Raw genomic sequence first — 18,647 nt, 5'->3', positions numbered from 1 at the left:
TCGTTTCAGGTACACCCATCGAAAACATTTAAAAGAAAAAAATGTTTTAAACTTATATTGCGGAATTCTCATGTTGACTTCGAATGACTTGTACGTTGCATGAATGTTTGGACAACAAGTGTTCAAATAAAATAAAATAAAATAAAATAAAATAAAATAAAATAAAATAAAATAAAATAAAATAAAATAAAATAAAATAAAATAAAATAAAATAAAATAAAATAAAATAAAATAAAATAAAATAAAATAAAATAAAATAAAACAAAATATACTAATTTTATGAAAATACTTAAAATGTAGTCTCGTTTATTTCCAAAGTATTTTATAGCGTTTTCAGGCCGTTTTTGCAAGCTAACACAGTTTCGTCATTAATTCCTTCCGATTCAATAGCAGCCGAATTTTAGGGGTTAGAGTTATCCGCACTTCTGTCGGTGTTTCAAAATCTGGACTACGAGAAATCTCTCTTTTGCTCGAACAACTGAGCAAGCTTGAAATTCGAAGCACGAGTCACGCGCGCCCGCCTTCTCCTTACGGCTTTGCCGCGGATTTTTGAGCAGAAGAGAGACTGCTCGCAGTCTATTCGAAATTATATACTATCACACAAAAATCAATAATTTATAGGTGATAACAATTAGTCACCCAGTGGATATAGATTTTAAACATTTTGGTCTAGAAACGGATCAGGGTTTGGAGAACCGAGACGCACACCCCCTCTAAAAATTCCAAGGAGTACGGCCTCCCTGGGTAGACAAAGGATAGGACAGAGGGAACTTTTCTGCAGCTGGGAAGTTTACTCCTTGAATTGCATTCAATTCAGTTTTCTTCATACAATGTACTAAATAGCTAAATATCAATACGTCAAGATATTTTTATTTATTGGTCATATTGCAACATATTTTTATTTTAATTTCGTATCTGTCATCATCTGTTTTAAAATTCAGTACAAAAGTAACTGATAAAATAAGTATGTGAACGGCTTGATTCAGGTAAAGCATGATAAAGGTACTTTCAAGGATGTTATTATTATTATTGATTCAGTTTTACAAATCTTATTGTCCATTCAATATTTTTGACTTTCAAAATTGGCGGTGAAAAGTGGTTTAAAACAACTTAAACTCAAAAGCTGAAAACTACAGACCACAGTACCATGTGAAAGTGTGGCTCAACGGCTTTCATTTTATAGAAAATTATATTATTTTAAAGCAAATTAAATATGGTGATTTTGAGTGAAGGGAAATAACAATTAACTAACTAAAGAATTATAATCATGTTAACAAGAAGGAACAACATTTAAAAAATTAAAGGCCTTTACATGAAGATATTTGTCCAGCTACTCCGTAGGCTAGAGCATTTAAATTGACTTGATATTTGATTTTCATAGTACCTGTAAGTCAAAGTGTTGTGTCTAAATTGAGGTGTTCCAGTTTAGTGCAAACTTACATGTAACAAACAATAAATCCAACTAAAGACAAATGGATCAATGTTAATAATGCAGCATAATAATCTATAATCTTATAAGTTTTCATAAACGTTAAGACTTCTGTGATGCCACAAATTCTGGGTAGTCAATGTAGCCATCTTTGTTGAGGTCGTCTTCTTCTAAAATCTGATCAATCATGTTCCCCATTTCATCATCTGTGTAGTGGTGGCTTTTGCCTTCTTCAGCTTCTTCATCATGGTAATGCGTCATGGCGTTCATGAGTTCAATGCCATCCAGTTTGTTGTTGTTGTCATAATCATGCAGTTTGAAGTAGTGGAATTGCAAATCCTCATCAGACATCTGTTCATCCTTTAGATCTATCTCGTCTTTCAGATGCTCCTTTATATGACTGAAACAAAGATTACATTTAATTAATTTGCTGTGCAAAGGATATTATTGGGGTGTTAACTGGAAATTCATGACAACATTATCCCTTCAAACATGCCAACTTCAAACACAACAACAATAGACTTTATTGAAAATGGATTACCATTCCAGTTTACAATTCACTATATGGTAGTTTATACTGTAGTTCATACCATAGCTCAAAGTTCATAGAAATCAATCTCTTTAGTTTATATTTTTGTATTTGAGGGAAATTCCCAATTATACATGTACATGTATTTGGAGGGATTATTATATACTCTAGGAACCTTTTCTGCAGTTTGAATTTGGGGGGCTTATATTGCGAGGGGTTTATTTTTGGAATTTATACAGTATAATTTGTCACGTCGTGACGAGTATGGGGCAGAGACAAAACTCTGAGTCTCCAATGGGAGTGACCTTCCGCAAACTGCTTGGACCATTTCCGGACACCGATTTTGGATCAGAAGTGTCAGTGAAAGCAATGATTCAGGAAAGGCTATCTCAATTAAAGGGTTTTATGCAAGAGCAGTGCATGTGCATTTTCTCCCTTGAAATTGAAGTTGCTCCAGAAAAGCTGTATTTTTTTTCATAGAGACTGGTTATCATGCTCTGTATTTAGTTTTGAGAAAATATGCATGTAATTTTTACTTTATTTACATTTTGTAAGTGGTTGGTGTGTTGCCTTAAGCTGGCCTTTACCGACCTAATTGAGATGATGATGATGATAATGATGATGACAAGAAATGTTTCTTACTTTTCTTTAAAACACATTCAACCTACACAAAATAGGAGCTGATGCTTGACTGATTTTTTTTATTGGAAATTGTACAGTTCTAGAAAATATCCCCCTATGGAAGGTTTTTTGTTTTGCACCCCCCTCCTCACCCTCCCTCGGGAAATTCCAGTTTACCTTCATATTTTTCTTCTAACATTTTGGCTTTTAAGACCCCCCTCCCCCCAGGAATTTCCAGTGACCTTCCTCGGGTGGGTATGGATTTTTTTCTGGAACCCCACATGATATGTAATGGTGTACTTTTGGTTGCAACCTTGAATGCTTTCGCTTGGGTTGGTTCAGTTTCATGATACATTGGAGGAATACTAAGGGCCAAGGATTCAAAAACTCAAAAGCACACCCTCGCCAAAAAATACAGGAAGTACCCCCTCCCACCCTCCTCCTCCCCAACCAGGTACAAGACCGGAACAATAGGCCTTATCATGGTTTTCGACGCCATTTTGACGAGTAGGCAAACAGGCTTGAAATAACAGTGTTTGTATGGAAATCCGATATCAAATAACTTTCATAAAACATTGCTTCTGAAAAATTCATGAATTGGAAACTTTTGGCATTGGGAAAAGGATTTTAAGAAAAGAATTGGAGGGATGTAGCAGAGCCGGAAAGCGTCCAGTCGTGTTTTGAACTTTCCATACATTTCCCTGCATTTTTTTCCTGCGAGCTATTTTTAGTAGCAGTTCACGGCTGGTTCACTTTACAGACAAATGTATGGAAAGTTCAAAACACAACTGGACGCGTCCTGGCACAGCTACATCCCTCCAAGTCCTTTTCCTAGTGCCAAACGTTTCCGATTCATGAATTTTTCAGAAGCGATGTTTTATGAAAATTATTTAACATCGGATTTCCATACAAACACTGTTATTTCAAGCATGTTCGCCTACTCATCAAAATGGCGTCGAAAACCGTGATAAGACCTATGGTGTATGAAAGGGAACTCTCTTGATTCCTAGGAACATGCTCAGTCCCAAATGTTGAAATGGTCAGTCCTTCTTTCTTTCCCCCTCTCCCCTTCAAAGTTTATTTTCACTAAGCCAGAGTGAAAGGAGAGCTGTAAATGCAAAGTTGTAGAAGGCAGAGGGGGAGGGGGAGGGGGAGTAGTCATGCTATGCAGATGAGACGTAATTTCTCAGGGTCATATTTTAAGTGGAGTGTCACAACCAATTGTGACTCCGGTTATAGATATTTTTTTGTCACCATGGCTCATAACGGGTAGAGCATTCTGTGCGAAATTAGAAAGATTTGCTAAAATATAACATATTGGTCCTTTTGTTTAAAGTGCTTTGAAAATAGCACATGAAGGACACGTGTATTTTAAAAGTACATCCATGATGAAAGAAAAAAAAATGCAGCCCACAGCCTTGATTTTCATTAAAGCTGATCAAGAAATCTTCACTGGAAGAAAATAAATTAGAGTAAAAAACCTGATCAAATAGCAGGCAACAAGAAAGTCAATGCTGATAGTATTAAACTTCAAGACTAATTAATTAGTTCGAATGCATGATCAGCTAAAAATTATCGATCGACGGAGGAGATCGTCACAGAGGCTAGCTACTTACTCTTTGTCGTGAGTTACTTTTGAGTCGTGTAAAGGATTATGATGTCTCCCGTCATGTGCCTCGTCGGAAGAAACAAAATAAAAAAGGGCACAAAATGCTAGAAGTCCACAGATACACCGACAAGATGACATTTTGATTTTTTTTTCTTCGCTTCGAAACGTGATTGAAATCTCCAAACAAAAGTGAGGCCGGGTCACTCAGCGCCCACTCCATTTCCGGCTTGGAGATAGCTTCATAGGCGCGCAACACGTGCAGAGGCAGTCACTGTGTTTTCCGTTCCTCGTGGAAGCGCAATAAATAAATAAATAAATAAATAAATAAATAAATAAATAAATAAATAAATAAATAAATAAATAAATAAATAAATAAATAAATAAATAAATAAATAGTGAAAGTTTGCAAGCGAAAGAATATTATAAATGAACGCTATTTTAAACATGGAGAAATTCCCCGTGGACGGGGTTGGTCTGCCGCCTGAAAGGCAAAACCCGAGAGCCAGTAGAGAGGATCTGAAAGGGTGGCGACAAACAAGCAACGTGAACGATTCCAAAGTTCACATCATTAGCACATGAGAGACACAAAAAGCTGGATTTTCACAATTTAGTGACGATCGCTTGCTGGAATGCGCGTATGAGTACATGAGGGGAAAATAATTTGCATTTCTAGCCTTGTTCATTTGCTCAGGCTTTTCAGCTTCTTGCGGTCATTTCAGTCGACTGAGTTACGATGGAGGGTTTGAACAATTTGAAACCAAGAGAAGACGTTCCTTGTGGTCAGCATGTAAATGAAATGAAAGAAGGACTTAATAGTTTAATATCTCAGCTTTCTTCTATCGGTCTCAGCGTACACGTGCTTAAAAATCGCGCTGTAGTCACAGAACGAGATGAACTCAGGACATTCAACGTTGCCGACGGCGAAGCAGCCTTGCAGTTTGTGAATCAACCTGAACACGCCGACAAGATAATTTGCTTTGATTCCGAGCGTTACTATTGTCACACAGAGTACCTTGTCCTCAGGAGTCACTACTTCAGAGCCCTATTCAATGGCGGCTACCGAGAAACCACCATGGACGTGATTTCCGTTCACCTACCAGCCCCAGGAAACATTGAACCCATTTTGCACTTTTTGTATTCGGGCATTGCCGATGGCGCACTTTTTACACCGACTGAAATCTTCAATACGATTCAAAATGCAAATTTCCTGGGTGTGGTGGAATTGCTAACAAAAGCGGCTGAGCATTTTGCCACCAGGTGGAAAGTTTTGGCCTTTTCTCCACTATTTAGACGGAGCATCGTTGATTCAGAGTTCGTGGCGTCCATTCTCGAACTTGGAACAAAAAACAACGCTTTCAGTGACGGGGATAAGCTTAGAATTGTCGTTCTCTGGAACGAAGAGGAAGACCTAGAGAGCAATTTTCCTGAATCAACTCGTCTTTTGACTGACCACAAATGCTTCGAGAAAACTAGAATTGCAGATTTGGAATGGGCGCTTGACAAGAAGCCGCCACTGTTTAACTCACTGCAGCAATCCACGTTTCGCGAGGTCTACCGACGCACGCTTCAAGATTCCGCGCACGTTCATGAAAAAATGCGTGTCAACGAGGACAGGATAAAAAACCTAACTCAATGCGTGCGTACACTGACCAGGCAACTTGAGGAAGTCCGATGCAACAGGTGCCAGTTGTTTCTTCCCCGGGCAGCCTTGAAGACCAGAACTTGCATTGTAACTCGACACCCTGGAGAGTACGTGGTGAACAAGGGATGGAGCTGCTGTAGACAGCTTATAAAGCGAAGCAAAGGTTGTAAGCCTGTGAGCCTTTCAAAGCATTGTATGACTTTGTACCCAAGGTCAAGATGAATGACGTCATGATGATCACCATGAAGCTGTCCTTCAGCCATTTCAACTTTGTACCATAAATTTGTTAAAGTGTTCTGATAATTAGTCACTATGGCAACATTCTGTTCAACCCGTTAATTCAGAAAACAACGTCAAGTTAAAGGAACCGCAAAAGACGAAAAACAAGACACATCATGACTTCATAAATCTTTTACCAGGTTTTTTTTTTCAGAGAATATTTAGATCTATTCTGTCCCATTGGGACAATGTATTTCATAAATTTTATCCAAATGTATATAATTTTGTTTTTGACCTTTATGTAAAGATGATAACATAGATGTAAATGTAGAATCAAATTTTAATTTAATTTGTTATTTTATCCAGAAATTGTCATACCTAGTTTCCAAGTTAGGAACTTTACTTTAAAAGCGCATCTCATCCACATTGAGAAAAAAGTGTGACATTTTTATTTTATTTTGCAATAGCTAGTTTTTCTTGCACATATTCAAAAGAATTACCTTATCGTTTACACGTATTGACAAGGAGACACTTGTTTTGAATGTAAATATTCTTGTTTTATTTTTATACATATAATTTTACTCAAAGAAATTTTTAAAACCACTTTGTCTCATTGATTGAGTTGAAAAATAATATGATGGGAATATTATGTTTAAATTCTGTTGAAAACCTTGGAATAGAAGGGAATCGTTATGAAAGCCAAGGAGAGGCTTTAACAGTGTAAATTGGAGGCGCATGGAAATTGAGAAGAGCATAAATGTAAGTCTAAAGTATAATCTTTCTTTCTCTTTCCCCTTCTCAAATCATTAATAGTTGAAGAGGAGAAAACAAAGGAAATCACTACCTTGAAGGAGGTTTGGAAAAGTGATTTTAATTATCATAAAATTTGGTGAACTTTTGCTTTTAATTTCGTGAATAATTATTGATGGTTTGAGGTAATATATCAAACACCAGAAAGTGTTTCATCAGATATCCAAACACTGAGAAGTTGGTTGAAAAACCGAGGCGCAGCCGAGTTTTTTTCAACAACTTTGAGGTGTTTGGATATCTGATGAAACACACTTTCGAGTGTTTGATATGGCTTCTCAAATGATCGATAGTTCTTACAGAAATTCAAGGCTAAAGTTGGCAAAATTTTATGGTAATTAGGATCACATATATCCAAACCATGGTCACGGTAGTGATTTTCTTTGTTTTCTCTAGATGAATTATTAATGAGTTTGAGAAAAGCTATATCAAAAACTCAAAAGAGTGTTTCATTCGATTTCAAACACTTTGAAAACAGGGTCTCTTCTCTTCTTGGTGTTTGGAAATTGGATAAAACACTCTTGCTTGTGTTTGATATATTACTTCTAAAATAATGAAGAGCAAACAAAGAAAATCACTACCATTGAGGGATATAGTATTTAACGAGCTAGCAAACCTAAAGCAAATGATACTCTGAAACTTTCACACACTTAATTTTTGTCTATACTAACTTTTTTTCTGGGTCCAAAGATGGTAAATAGCCATATTTGATACAAGAAAAAATGTAGCGAAGACAACTTATGGAGTATTTGGCAGCACCTACCAGGGCCTTTGCCACCCGCCATTTTGAATTTCATGAGGACCTTGGGGTTGGGGTCGAGGGAAGCTGACAAAAAACAACCTCCTATTTTTGTGTTGGGCAAATGATTGAAAATGCAGCCTGTCCACCAAAAAAACCACATCATTTCCTTTTTGCATCACGCAAAAATACCATCTGTGGTTCCAGAAAATGTTCATGCCCCCTGCTTTGAGAGGCATTGGAAATTCTGAGCTGCAGGGAGGGTGTCTATCAATAAACACAGTTTTTAACCAAGGGATAAATTGGAATTTCCTGAGCAGTTGAGGTTCCAAACCAAAAGCCCTTCCCTGGGAGAGACAGGGATACTTCCTGGAACAACATGTCAATTTTCAGGACATTCCTGTTATAAGGGTCTCAGTCAATTCTCGGAGATAAAATTTTGTTCCTCAAATGGAACTGAGCCAGTTTCTGGGATGTTAAAACAACATCAGTCTTGAGAATGAAATCAAACGTTTCTGTTGTAATGATATCTGAAATGTTTGGGTTGGTACATGAACATCACCATCTTGATGTAGTCAATTTCCAGGTGAAATGGTCCTGTGTTGTGATCTGCTAGAGTGAAGCCGACAGTTCGTATTCTTGGAAAATCCATCTGATGATCTTGTAAGTATCCTGCATTGGTTAGGATGAACTTGGTAAAGGGTATCTATGGACATAGTTATAGAACAAAAGATCAGTTAAGTCTGTTATTACCATAGACCTTTGTTACTCGGCAGCCATGTTGAGTCTCAGGAGAAAAAAAAGCATTGTTTTAACGTGGCAAGCCTTGTACTGAATTCGCTTCTGAGCGAGGCTTGCCATGCAAAAACAAAACTTTTTATTCCTCTGAGACTCAACATGACCCCACATGACAAAGGTCTATATTGCATAAAACATCTCCTGGTTGCATTGTAATACTACATTGTGTAATTAACACACATTCTGGCATAATTTATATGTACAATACAATACAATATTTATTTTGCCACATACAACAATTACAGATGGAAAAAAAGTGATGAAAATTGACGAAAGAAAATAAATGGCGAGAAAACCTGAAAGAAACCACGAGGCTTATAAAGTCAGGCTTCCTCACTTTTAAAAAATAGCTATCTTATATTAGAATTACAATATGGACTTATGATAATTAACTTTGACCGCGCACACGTACACACACACACGCACACACATATTAAGTAAGTTAGTTGAGAAATACAGCCTTACAGAAGTTAATACCTAGAGAGAAGAAATTCTTTAAGCTTTCTTTGCTGCAAACTGAGTAGAATCTTATCATCCATTGCAACTGTTATCAACAGCCATGATTTGAGTATTAACAGGACAGTACACAGATCATGCCTAAGTAATAGGACAGTACATGCCCTTGCACGTGGAAGTTGAACACGCAGACTGACTCCATTCGTGATAAACTCTTTGTTTAATGGAACATTCCTTTCCTCTTAATTATCCATTGTTTTATTAGTATTTTATAGACTTACTTTTATTTTGCATTTTGACTTGATAGTGACATTTAGTAAACGTCAAAACATTTCGATTTTTCCTGTTTTTTACAATAAAATTCTCAATATGAACAGATTTTTATAGTTACAACTTGTAATGTTTTTATTAATAAATAACTTCTTAATAACAACAACAATAATAAGAATAACAATTATTATTATAATAATAAATTATTGATAGGTTTTATGCTTGTTTAATCAAAATTGCTTCACTAAAATAAGCTCTATGCTGGCACTGAGCCTGGTTATCAAGTAAGAACTTCAAGTTCTGCATTTAGTTTTTGAACCGAATGCTTTAACACGAAGAATGTGCCTATTACTTCTTGCTCAAAACTGAATCAACTTAAGCAAAGCATTTACAGGAGATAAACAAAAGGAAATCCTTCCATCATCAGTTCTTTTTTTTTTGTGTAGGTTGCTTACATTTTAAAGAAAAGTACTTAAAACTAATTCCTACTTTTAAGCCTTCTACTGAAAAAATATATCCAGTGAGGTTCAATCATCTGTGTCATTACCCGCACTATTTCCCATAGTGGACCGCCTCTTGTGTGAATAAAGGTCTGGTGGATATCATCCTCTCTGATGGTCTGAGGTTGAATATTGAAGGCATAGGTCCTTCCATCTCCTCGTATTCTCATTTGAATGCCATCAAAGTCTGATATTTCATTTGACATCACATCTCCCTTCCAATCCTAAATTGCAAAAAAAGTATAATAAAATTATTGATTATAATAAATATAATAATAATAATTTTAATAATATTTTATTAATATTTTAAGTTTCGCTTGGCTCACAGGTTACGCTACGCGCCCTGTGGTGCTTTCTTATACTGTGCATACAGATAGTTTTAGTGTGCATAACAATAATAATACCGGTAATAATTTCATTCTTTAATAGTTGAAAGTCTGGCCTGCCTAGATTAGCGCTCACTACCTGCGGGCCAGTCTACTTCCTTGTTTTCCTTAGTTGGATTTTTGAACAATGGGTGTATGTAGAGGTAGACAAATCAAAAGGCCAGGTACAGATGAAGCTCCATATATCAGGAGGCTTAACTGCAGAATATCCTGCCTCTTGGAAGCTCTTCCCCACAAAATTGTGGCTAGTCACCTACACGGCTACCAAAAAATAGTGGCTATACAGTGAGAAAGATCAACCCTCATATTTAGTGTGTGACTACAAAATGAACGGAGGGGAGGGTGGTCTTTCTCACTACGTGGCCGTATAGTCACTTCAAAAAAGAGCTTCAGTGACGAGGTATTCTGCAGTTACTCCTATCGGAGCCAAGCACTTACCCATTTTGGCTGTGCTCTGATAGAACACATTCCAGTGTACTTGACGTCAGTAGCACGGGGTAATTCAGTGGAAATGTATCCTCGAAACACGGCGCGTCCACCAGGACTCTGCACAAACTCTGCAGTCGACTTACCACCAAACTGATCGTCTGTAACCAGAGTCCACTCTGCCAGGGCTTCCTTATTTTTAAAGTTCCACAAAACATCCTCAAACTTAAATTTATCCATGGGATCTGGAAAGATCTTCTTTACGGCCTTTTTAACTAGCGGTTTTTGGAAAAAGCCTTTGACACCTCTCAAGATACCATTTCCAGACGCCATTTTGTTTCCTTGCTTAGTACCGAGGTTCCCACGGTCATTTGTCCACAGCCCAACCAAGCGACAAGAAATTAAATTCAAACGTTTCAAGGATCGAGAAAGAACACTGAAAACTTGCACCAAAATTTTTTGAGATGATTTTCAAGTGGAGCTTTCGGTAATTTGTTCGTATTTACTGAAAAAAAAAAAAAGAAAAAAAGAAAAAAAGAAGGTGCAGAGCATTTTTAAGGTTGCACACAATGCATGTGCGCAATGCATGCCTTCCTGTGGCATGGTTCAGTTACCCGTAAGGAGATTGGTACCCAGAAAGCAAGATGGCGGGAGCTTGCATGACATGCAAGGCTCTCCGCTTAAATTTACCACTAAAACGATGTCTCAGCGTCAGATTTATTCCACTAAAACTCAAGTACACTATGCCTGCAGCTTTTCTCTCAAGTGTTGGCTTCGTTGGATGTCGTCGTTCGTCCGACGATCGGATTTCTAGGGGCATTTTGTGGCAGAGGAGTCGCACTGCTCTCGCTGAAGATTTTTCCGTGTTCTGCCAGGCGTCAAGAAATTTAAGTCGTTCGGTTATTCGGCTGCAACGAGAGCCAGGAGAAACAAAATCTGGGGCAAGAAAAATCAAGGCAAAGATTGAGCAAATGAAAGAAATGGTAAGGTTTTAAGTCGAACAAGCGAAAGAGATTTTCTTCAATCCTGTGGGGGGGGGGGGGGGGGGGGTTGGGGCTGGGGGTGTGGGGGGAGGACCAGGTGAGGGGGAAGAGGTGGTTCAGTAAACATATCTACCCAATAATGTGGGGTGTGTTGGTTCATGGGAGGGGATGTTATATCTAGGCACAAACCCTTTAACTTGTAGTAATATATTCAAAAAATTCCAGAGGAAGATATCTGCAAAACCCCATACATTAGTTATACATGCACTACCGTCATGCCAACAGTGAGTGAGAAGAGAGTTTGAGCCAGAAATGTACACATAATCGAAAATTATATATGGGACTGTGCCGAAATGTGCAGTTCCAGAAAATATCCATACTCCCCCCACGGAAGTTTTTTGTTTTGCACCCCTCCCCCCCCTCTAGAAATTCCAGTTTAGCTTCATACTTTGCTTCTAAAATTTTGGCTTTTAAGACCCTCTCCCCCTAGGAATTTCCGATGATCTTCCTTGTGGTGGGTATGTATTTTTTCTGGAACTGCACAATCTTGTCAAATCCAGCTTTGTCTAGGGAATACGATATAGTTTTTTTCACTTGACATGTCTTATAATTTAATATAATAACTATATTTACTTCTTTGTGAAATACACACCAGGTCTGATAGGGAAATCTATTCTCTTTTTTCTTTTTGTTTATTGTTTTTGCAATTTCAACTTTGGGGTTGGTCAGTTGGAGTGAAAAAAATAATATTAATACTTGTGAGTTCCACAGCAGTTTCAACAATTTGGAGGAATGAGTAGGATTTTAGGTGTGATTCCTTTCTAAGTGGAGCATTTTTTTCTTTTAAGAAAGAAGACATATTTACCGTTCCAAACCTTCTGTCGACTCTCAGGATTCTGGCGACACCAGTTCTTGGGTACTTAATAGTTACAGAGGATTTTGTCAGCTCTATAGCCCTGTTTAGTGTTGCAGGAATCACAGATTTGGTAATTATGTTTAATATTATTATTAGTCTAATTATTATGAGTAATGGTTAATGAGTCAGAAGAAGAATCAGGCAATGTCTATACAGACCTATATGTACGTAAATAGTAACCTTGTGGCCATTGTTTTGAAAGTAGAGGAGGTGAAGTAGAATTCTTGTGTGGGTCAATCAGAGGTCAAACTATTTCTTGAAATCTTGATTATGAATTCACCATCTCCAAGCTTGAAGACTGATATGGGCACAAAAATTACTTTTACAATAACTGTCCAAATTCCTGCGTGCTGATTGGCTCATTAGCTATTGTCTATAAGAGTAAAGACAATAAAAATGACATCAGATGTAGCGCGCACTTTCTCAATGAAAAAAAGAGCCAATTCGGCTCATCCTTTTTCCTTGTTATTGTAAAAAAACAAATCGACTGCAGTTTTCTATGGTCTATACTCTTATAGACCATAAAATGACGCCATAAAATGTCCAAAACTTGACAGTGAAACCACTCGCCTGCGGTTTGTGGTTCCACTTGAGTTTTGAACATTTTTGACGTCAGTTTATGGTCTATAAGAGTATAGACCATAGAAAACTGCCGTCGATTTGTTAAATAACAGTCAAATTTTCAGGAATGTAGTGAATTGCTAGGAAAATGCAGTCACAGTTGAGTTTTCCATATATTTTTTAAATTTTTCTCATAGACTGCGAGCAGAAACATCTTAGCAATATTATTGAAAATAGCACTATAAAAAGTGTTCAAGATTTAATTTTTGTTCCCAGCTCAGGATATTACTTGCTCAGAACAAAGCATGGGTAATAAAGTATTGTGAGTGAATTGTAGGTTACTTCCAAAAGATGTGGCGAATCAGACAAACCTAACCATTGACATAGGTGACCCCTAATCCGTTATGCAGTCATCCTTTCAATATTGCTTTAATTTTGGGGTGCTTGTATTTTTTAGTTGGTGTCAGATAAACTATGTCTTATATAATATTTTAACTAACATTTTGTCTTTATGTAGCTTGATGGATTCATAGCAAGGAATTTTAAAAACCAGAAGTCAGTGCTGGGTACCATTTTAGACCCACTTGCTGACAAGATTCTCATGTCAGTCGTGACTGTCTCTCTCACAGTGGTCTCCCTTTTACCAGGTATGTAAATATACATGGAGTGGAAATTGTGTTAGTATCAGTTGATGGCTTGGATCAGATGTCATCTAGCCTGCAAGAACAGGCACCTTTTCCAACTTGCTGTAGGTGAAACAAAAGCCAGAAAAGGCATGAGCTCTCTCAGGCTTAAAGTGATACATTTCATGGGCCATAGCACGCAATACCAGTCTAAACAGAGCTTGATTTAATGGAAGTTAAAGGATCAAAGACTGACATAGTTTTGACAGTTGTATCAGTCATTGCTTGCATTAAGTATGTAGTCTGAAAGTTTAACCTTGAAAGCAAACGATTCACTGCACTGCAAAAATATTATGATCCACGATAATCAGCTAAATTGCAAGCTAAATATATTGCGCAACATGAACTTGCCCTGCCAGGACCTATGGACCACCCCACAGATCACGTACTGCCACAAAACAGACTGCTGACTACATTGGCTCAAGCTTAACTTTGACTATATTTAACCACATTAAATAATTGTAAACGGTTTGGCATCTTAGAGGTACTGGTATGGCATGTGACCAACCTGGAGCAGCTTCCCCTCTTTATTCCTTAACAAGAAATTATAATTTTGCTGATCCCTTTTATTTTCTATAACTGGAAACATTTGCCAGGACAACCTTCATGTCGAAGTACTATTTACTGATGGAACACTTTTGTCCATGCATTTAAAAGTGAAGTACCCAATAACCATCCACGTGGTTGAACCCAGTCTGAAGTGATGAATAAGTGACTTTAATGTTTGGAGGTTATTCTTAAGCTGTCATTTAACTGAATCCTATTTATATTGTTTGCCTCCTTGTAGTTCCTCTAACTGCACTTATCCTCAGTCGAGATGCACTTCTTGTCGGCTATGCATTTTACCTCAGATTTCAATCTCTCCCTTCACCAGTGAGTTATGGTTTTTCTATAGATACATGTAATCATAAATAGTTGATATCATACCCACAATGACAATATCATTTCAGACCTTTCACTGGGATGCAAACCAAAAGGGCTTGTGAATTTTGATCTTATGAATGGTGCGTTGTTTCATATAACAGAAGGTAGATGGCAGTGGATTTGAGTGCATGAATCTGATTGCACTGTGTTCACTTCTGACCTGTTTGTTCAAATGCCTGGTTGGGTTGGGGAGGGAGGGAATTTTTTTGTTTGTTTTTTCATTTCAGGAAATTTTCAACTCTGGCACCCCAACTTACATCAAGTCCTGAATCCAATACAACGATGAAGATTAATAATATTCACATATTTTCCCAAATGTAACAAGGAGAAGTGGTACTTTACTGTGTTATCACTTCATTTTGTAGGTGTTTCTTATCTGTAATTTTCAACTGTTTGGGATGTCCTCTCTGTAATTAGTTTATTTGTTTCCTAGCTTTCTTAACATTCCAACAAATAACTGTTTTAGTTTTTAGTTATGAAATTCTTGCCGAAGAATAGATTTTCCTTAAAACTGACTGATTCAAATTAGAATATTTTATCTGTAATTAGCACCTTTGGATCCTTGAGAAATGGTCTATAAAATTTATTATTATTATTATTATTATTATTTATTTTCAGCTGTTTGAATCATAGCATACATGTGACTACTGAAAATGCAAGCAAAATAACATGGCTTGCCTTTTGGTGTCATTTCAAACCTCTTTAATTTACTGGGAATTTCTATCCTTCTTGTGTAGAAATCGATTTCCAGATATTTTGACATCAACTTTCCCACGGTGGAGCTAAGACCAAACCTACTCGGCAAGGTGAGGTGATTTGTGTCTAATTTTTATGATTAAATGGTATTAGTATTTTAGATTTAAGCACCCTAAGTGGTACCAATCCACAAATTATTCCCCCCCCTCCCCCAGAAAGAGGGTCAACAATTGCCTTATCATTTTTGTGTCAAAGGTCCCCCCTTCCCATGCGGGACTGGCCTTCCGCACATCGTTAGCGCTTTGAGTCGCAGGTAGACTGTTCACAGTCTCCTATTTTTCTGTGGGATTTTTGAGACTGGCTTGTAGACTTCAATCAACCTGCTGCCATCGTGGTTTGTAATGGCGAATGCAGAGGGAAGTGAGAGTGTCTAGACACTGACTAGGGACCCCCTCGGTAGTTTAGACACTCTCCTCAGGCGGCGCTCGCCGTTAGAAACCAAGATGGCAGTAGGTCTCCAAAATCCTACGGGAAAATAGGGGACTCTGAATTCTGCAGGAAAGTTGTAGGGAGGCTTTTGGTGAGCTTAGTCATTTCTTACTTGGAGTTTGGTTTGTTTGTTTGTTTTAGGCAAACACAGTTTTGCAGCTGGCTCTTGTCGGCTGTTCTTTAGCAGCCCCTGTCATGGGATTTGTAGACCATCCTTACTTACATTACTTGTGGTGAGTAAATAAACTGACTCGTGATACTTGGAAAGGATTTATCTAACAAGGCAGATGCTCTCTGTTCTCGGGAGGTAACTCAAAAGTTCAAGAAGACCGGGATTGAAAATAGGCGGAAAAATATTGTTATGGGTAGCAGCCTTGGAAGATAGGCCATTTCCAGGCCTCTCCTAACTCCATCTGCTCTCTCGAAGTCATGCCCCGTGGAGAAGCCTAATCCAGATAAACCGCCAAATTGGAGTTTTGCATGCAAACGACAAACTCGGTCCATTTAGTCCATGTCAGTAAGGGCACGTTCTCGGAATTTTCAATGTATATATTTAATAGACTCCTCCCGCACGTATATACACGTACTTTGTAAATGCATTTTAAAGACATATTTGTGTAAGGTAATTCACATTGATTTGTTTGGATGCTGTAGCTGATAATTTAAGTTGTAGAAAGTTTAAGGAAACGGCATTTTATTTCCCGAATTTACGAGCTGTTGTCGGTTTTACGAAAATGCCAGCTGACATTTTTTCGCATTATTAATGACATATTTGCTCCTTCGACAACGAAAGGAATTAGTTTCCCAGTGTTACGAAATTCTTAGTTGCCATTTTGCCGAGGAATAGATTTTCTTTAAAACTGACTGATTCAAAGCCTTCCGAACACATATCCACCGAAAGGAACCGTTGGGTGCCCCTGATTAAAACACCTTTACATTAGCTACAAGATGAAAAAGATTTCAAAAGCATTCAATACACCTTTAAGGGACGTTTCGACTTCACTACAAAACCTTTCGCCTACTTAAGAAAGAATTAAAAGTTTGTAAACGGCTAAATTAACGGACTAACGTCACAGGTTTTTGCTAAAAATGGCAAAAACGTTTTTGACCCTTTTTAAAAGCCCTAGCAGTGATTAGTATCAAATTTCTTCTTGTAATATCAATGCTTATTCAACCCCTGAGGTCATGAGAATTAAGGATATGATCACCTAAGGTGAATTTTCGTGATATTTGAATAACTTCTCCCCAGTACTTTTATAAGAAAAGTATGGGGACAAGATAGGAGAATTTGTTCTCTGATATTAGTGGTTAAAGCGTTAAAACAGTTTTGAAAGTCACGATCTGCGATATTTCCTTTTTAGAGGTAGTTCAATATGCCTATTGTCTGACTGTAACTTTAGTATTTCCGTTTAGTGTTCTATGCCAATTATGTTGATATTTGTGTTTTAGAGAGGTTTTCAATTGAGTGTCGAAAGTAATTGCGCGTTTGCTTTGGTTTTGCTTTAGTACGCTCTGTGATTGGTTAGCAAAATCCGCGTCACTTTCTCGACCAATGAGAAGCAAAACCAAAACCAATCGCGACTTGCCTGCCTGCGTTTTCCCGCGCTTGACGCCAGTGACATGTATTTGCTTTAAGTTCTGATTGGTTCATTGCGGTATTTACGTTTGTTGTGATTCGTCACAGTAATTGCTTTGGCTTTGGTTTTACGACACTGAACTGAAAACCGCTGTAGCATCTTCTTATCTTGTTTGTCGTTTTTCTCTTTTCAGGTACACAGTGGCTTTTTCAACTATATCGTCCAGTGTTAGTTATGTCATCAACTTCAAAGAATCTGTAAAATATTTGAAATAAATTAACTGATTATTTTGATATGTAGTATGTTTTACAAAATTAGAGGTGTTTTCTTCAATTAAATGTGGCCCCGGACTTAAGCACTGAACAACGAAACTGATTAAACTTTTTTAGTTTGTTTGTTTTTTTCATCATCATCATCATCATCATCATCATCATCAATCTTTATTTACCCTCGGATTGTAGAGTAGCTTAATGCAGCTAATATCTCCGAGCATTTTCCCACCCAACCATGATAATATACGCACAAAGACCAGACCACAACACCGGGAACTACGTCCCCTACTCTTTGCGAACAGTGAGTGCGTTCTTTAACGTCCCACAGAGTTATTTACAAACAAGGATTGTGAGACGGGGCCTACGGTTTATCGTCCTTATCCGAGAAGACTAGAAAGTCTAATTTGCAGATGTTAGAGCAAAGGCAGCACTTTCTCCTCAGTTATTTAAAGACCCTGAGTGGTGGTCCGGCCGGGTAGTCCGGTAGTCCGGCACTCTACCAACTGAACTAACCGGTCGGCGGTTTTTACCAAGTCCATGCTTGCTTGCCTGCTTGCTTTCATCTTTTGCCACTAATTTAGCTATCATAGTCCAAACAGGTCAAACTGTGTTCCTAGCTTAATTTTTTTTCCGTATAATTTCCTTTATTTGTGACACTTGACTTTCGTTAGCATTCTAATGTACATAATAATTATGTGAAACAAAATCAATCAGTCATTCCTAAATGAGATACAGCTATTTCAGTTAACGTTGTCGGTTCAAAGCATAAAGCTAAAAGACAAGACCGAAAGTTTACGTGGGATTTTTATGAATAAATTCATCAAAATCAGTCATACCTGGAGAAAACAATAGGTTGTAATTAGCAGTACAATGGCCTGCACGTGCAGGGATGATTTTGATGAAATTATTCATAAAAAATAATCCCACAAAACATTGCGGTCTTGTCTTTTAGCTTGATTTTAATCCGACAACGTTAATTGAAATAGCTGTATGTCCAGAAATGCAGGCAGTGGCGAAAATCCGAATTTGACGATATTTCGCCAAAGGTTGAAATTCAGTTGAACGAGCTCAAAGAAGAGAAGGGTACCAACAGAGCGGCGAATTCGACGAATTTG

General features: G+C 37.6%; 4 protein-coding genes across 4 annotated transcripts; 2 read left to right on the top strand and 2 right to left on the bottom strand.

Moving 5' to 3' along the window:
- Window positions 1-848: 848 nt before the first annotated feature.
- LOC146478510 (multiple coagulation factor deficiency protein 2 homolog) lies at window positions 849-4,371 on the bottom strand. Its single transcript, XM_085112146.1, has 2 exons — window positions 4,196-4,371; window positions 849-1,829 (listed from the first exon to the last, which is right to left on the bottom strand). The coding sequence occupies exons 1-2, from the start codon at window positions 4,324-4,326 to the stop codon at window positions 1,532-1,534; spliced, it is 429 nt and encodes a 142-aa protein (XP_084968272.1). The 5' UTR covers window positions 4,327-4,371; the 3' UTR covers window positions 849-1,531.
- A 350-nt stretch (window positions 4,372-4,721) lies between these two features.
- On the top strand, window positions 4,722-7,288 carry LOC146478509 (uncharacterized). The gene has a single exon (XM_085112113.1). It carries the CDS (start codon window positions 4,922-4,924, stop codon window positions 6,050-6,052), a length of 1,131 nt encoding a protein of 376 aa, XP_084968239.1. The 5' UTR covers window positions 4,722-4,921; the 3' UTR covers window positions 6,053-7,288.
- A 151-nt stretch (window positions 7,289-7,439) lies between these two features.
- Window positions 7,440-10,795, bottom strand: LOC146478508 (complex I intermediate-associated protein 30, mitochondrial-like). Its single transcript, XM_085112136.1, has 3 exons — window positions 10,444-10,795; window positions 9,667-9,843; window positions 7,440-8,301 (listed from the first exon to the last, which is right to left on the bottom strand). Exons 1-3 carry the CDS (start codon window positions 10,762-10,764, stop codon window positions 8,101-8,103), a joined length of 699 nt encoding a protein of 232 aa, XP_084968262.1. The 5' UTR covers window positions 10,765-10,795; the 3' UTR covers window positions 7,440-8,100.
- A 244-nt stretch (window positions 10,796-11,039) lies between these two features.
- Window positions 11,040-17,661, top strand: LOC146478507 (cardiolipin synthase (CMP-forming)-like). The gene is made up of 7 exons (XM_085112122.1): window positions 11,040-11,414; window positions 12,263-12,400; window positions 13,409-13,538; window positions 14,362-14,447; window positions 15,236-15,304; window positions 15,825-15,916; window positions 17,454-17,661. Exons 1-7 carry the CDS (start codon window positions 11,076-11,078, stop codon window positions 17,533-17,535), a joined length of 936 nt encoding a protein of 311 aa, XP_084968248.1. The 5' UTR covers window positions 11,040-11,075; the 3' UTR covers window positions 17,536-17,661.
- The last annotated feature ends 986 nt before the right edge of the window (window positions 17,662-18,647 follow it).

The sequence above is a fragment of the Pavona decussata genome, unplaced genomic scaffold, assembly GCF_977016875.1.
Source record: "Pavona decussata unplaced genomic scaffold, jaPavDecu1.1 SCAFFOLD_64, whole genome shotgun sequence".
Taxonomy (NCBI): Eukaryota; Metazoa; Cnidaria; class Anthozoa; order Scleractinia; family Agariciidae; genus Pavona; species Pavona decussata.
The sequence above is the reverse complement of the archived record's forward strand: the minus strand, read 5'-3'. Positions and strand labels throughout refer to the sequence as shown.

Excerpts from the sequence above, each read along its gene's own strand:
- LOC146478509 (XM_085112113.1), top strand. The coding sequence starts at position 4,922 with ATGGAGGGTTTGAACAATTTGAAACCAAGAGAAGACGTTCCTTGTGGT.
- LOC146478507 (XM_085112122.1), top strand. The coding sequence starts at position 11,076 with ATGGCGGGAGCTTGCATGACATGCAAGGCTCTCCGCTTAAATTTACCA. Across the intron at positions 12,401-13,408 it reads TTGCAGGAATCACAGATTTG|CTTGATGGATTCATAGCAAG; the intron begins GTAATTATGTTT and ends GTCTTTATGTAG. Across the intron at positions 13,539-14,361 it reads AGTGGTCTCCCTTTTACCAG|TTCCTCTAACTGCACTTATC; the intron begins GTATGTAAATAT and ends GCCTCCTTGTAG.
- LOC146478510 (XM_085112146.1), bottom strand. The coding sequence starts at position 4,326 with ATGTCATCTTGTCGGTGTATCTGTGGACTTCTAGCATTTTGTGCCCTT. Across the intron at positions 1,830-4,195 it reads AAAGTAACTCACGACAAAGA|TCATATAAAGGAGCATCTGA; the intron begins GTAAGTAGCTAG and ends TCTTTGTTTCAG.
- LOC146478508 (XM_085112136.1), bottom strand. The coding sequence starts at position 10,764 with ATGGCGTCTGGAAATGGTATCTTGAGAGGTGTCAAAGGCTTTTTCCAA. Across the intron at positions 9,844-10,443 it reads TCAGAGCACAGCCAAAATGG|GATTGGAAGGGAGATGTGAT; the intron begins GTAAGTGCTTGG and ends TTTGCAATTTAG. Across the intron at positions 8,302-9,666 it reads CACTATGGGAAATAGTGCGG|ATACCCTTTACCAAGTTCAT; the intron begins GTAATGACACAG and ends CTATGTCCATAG.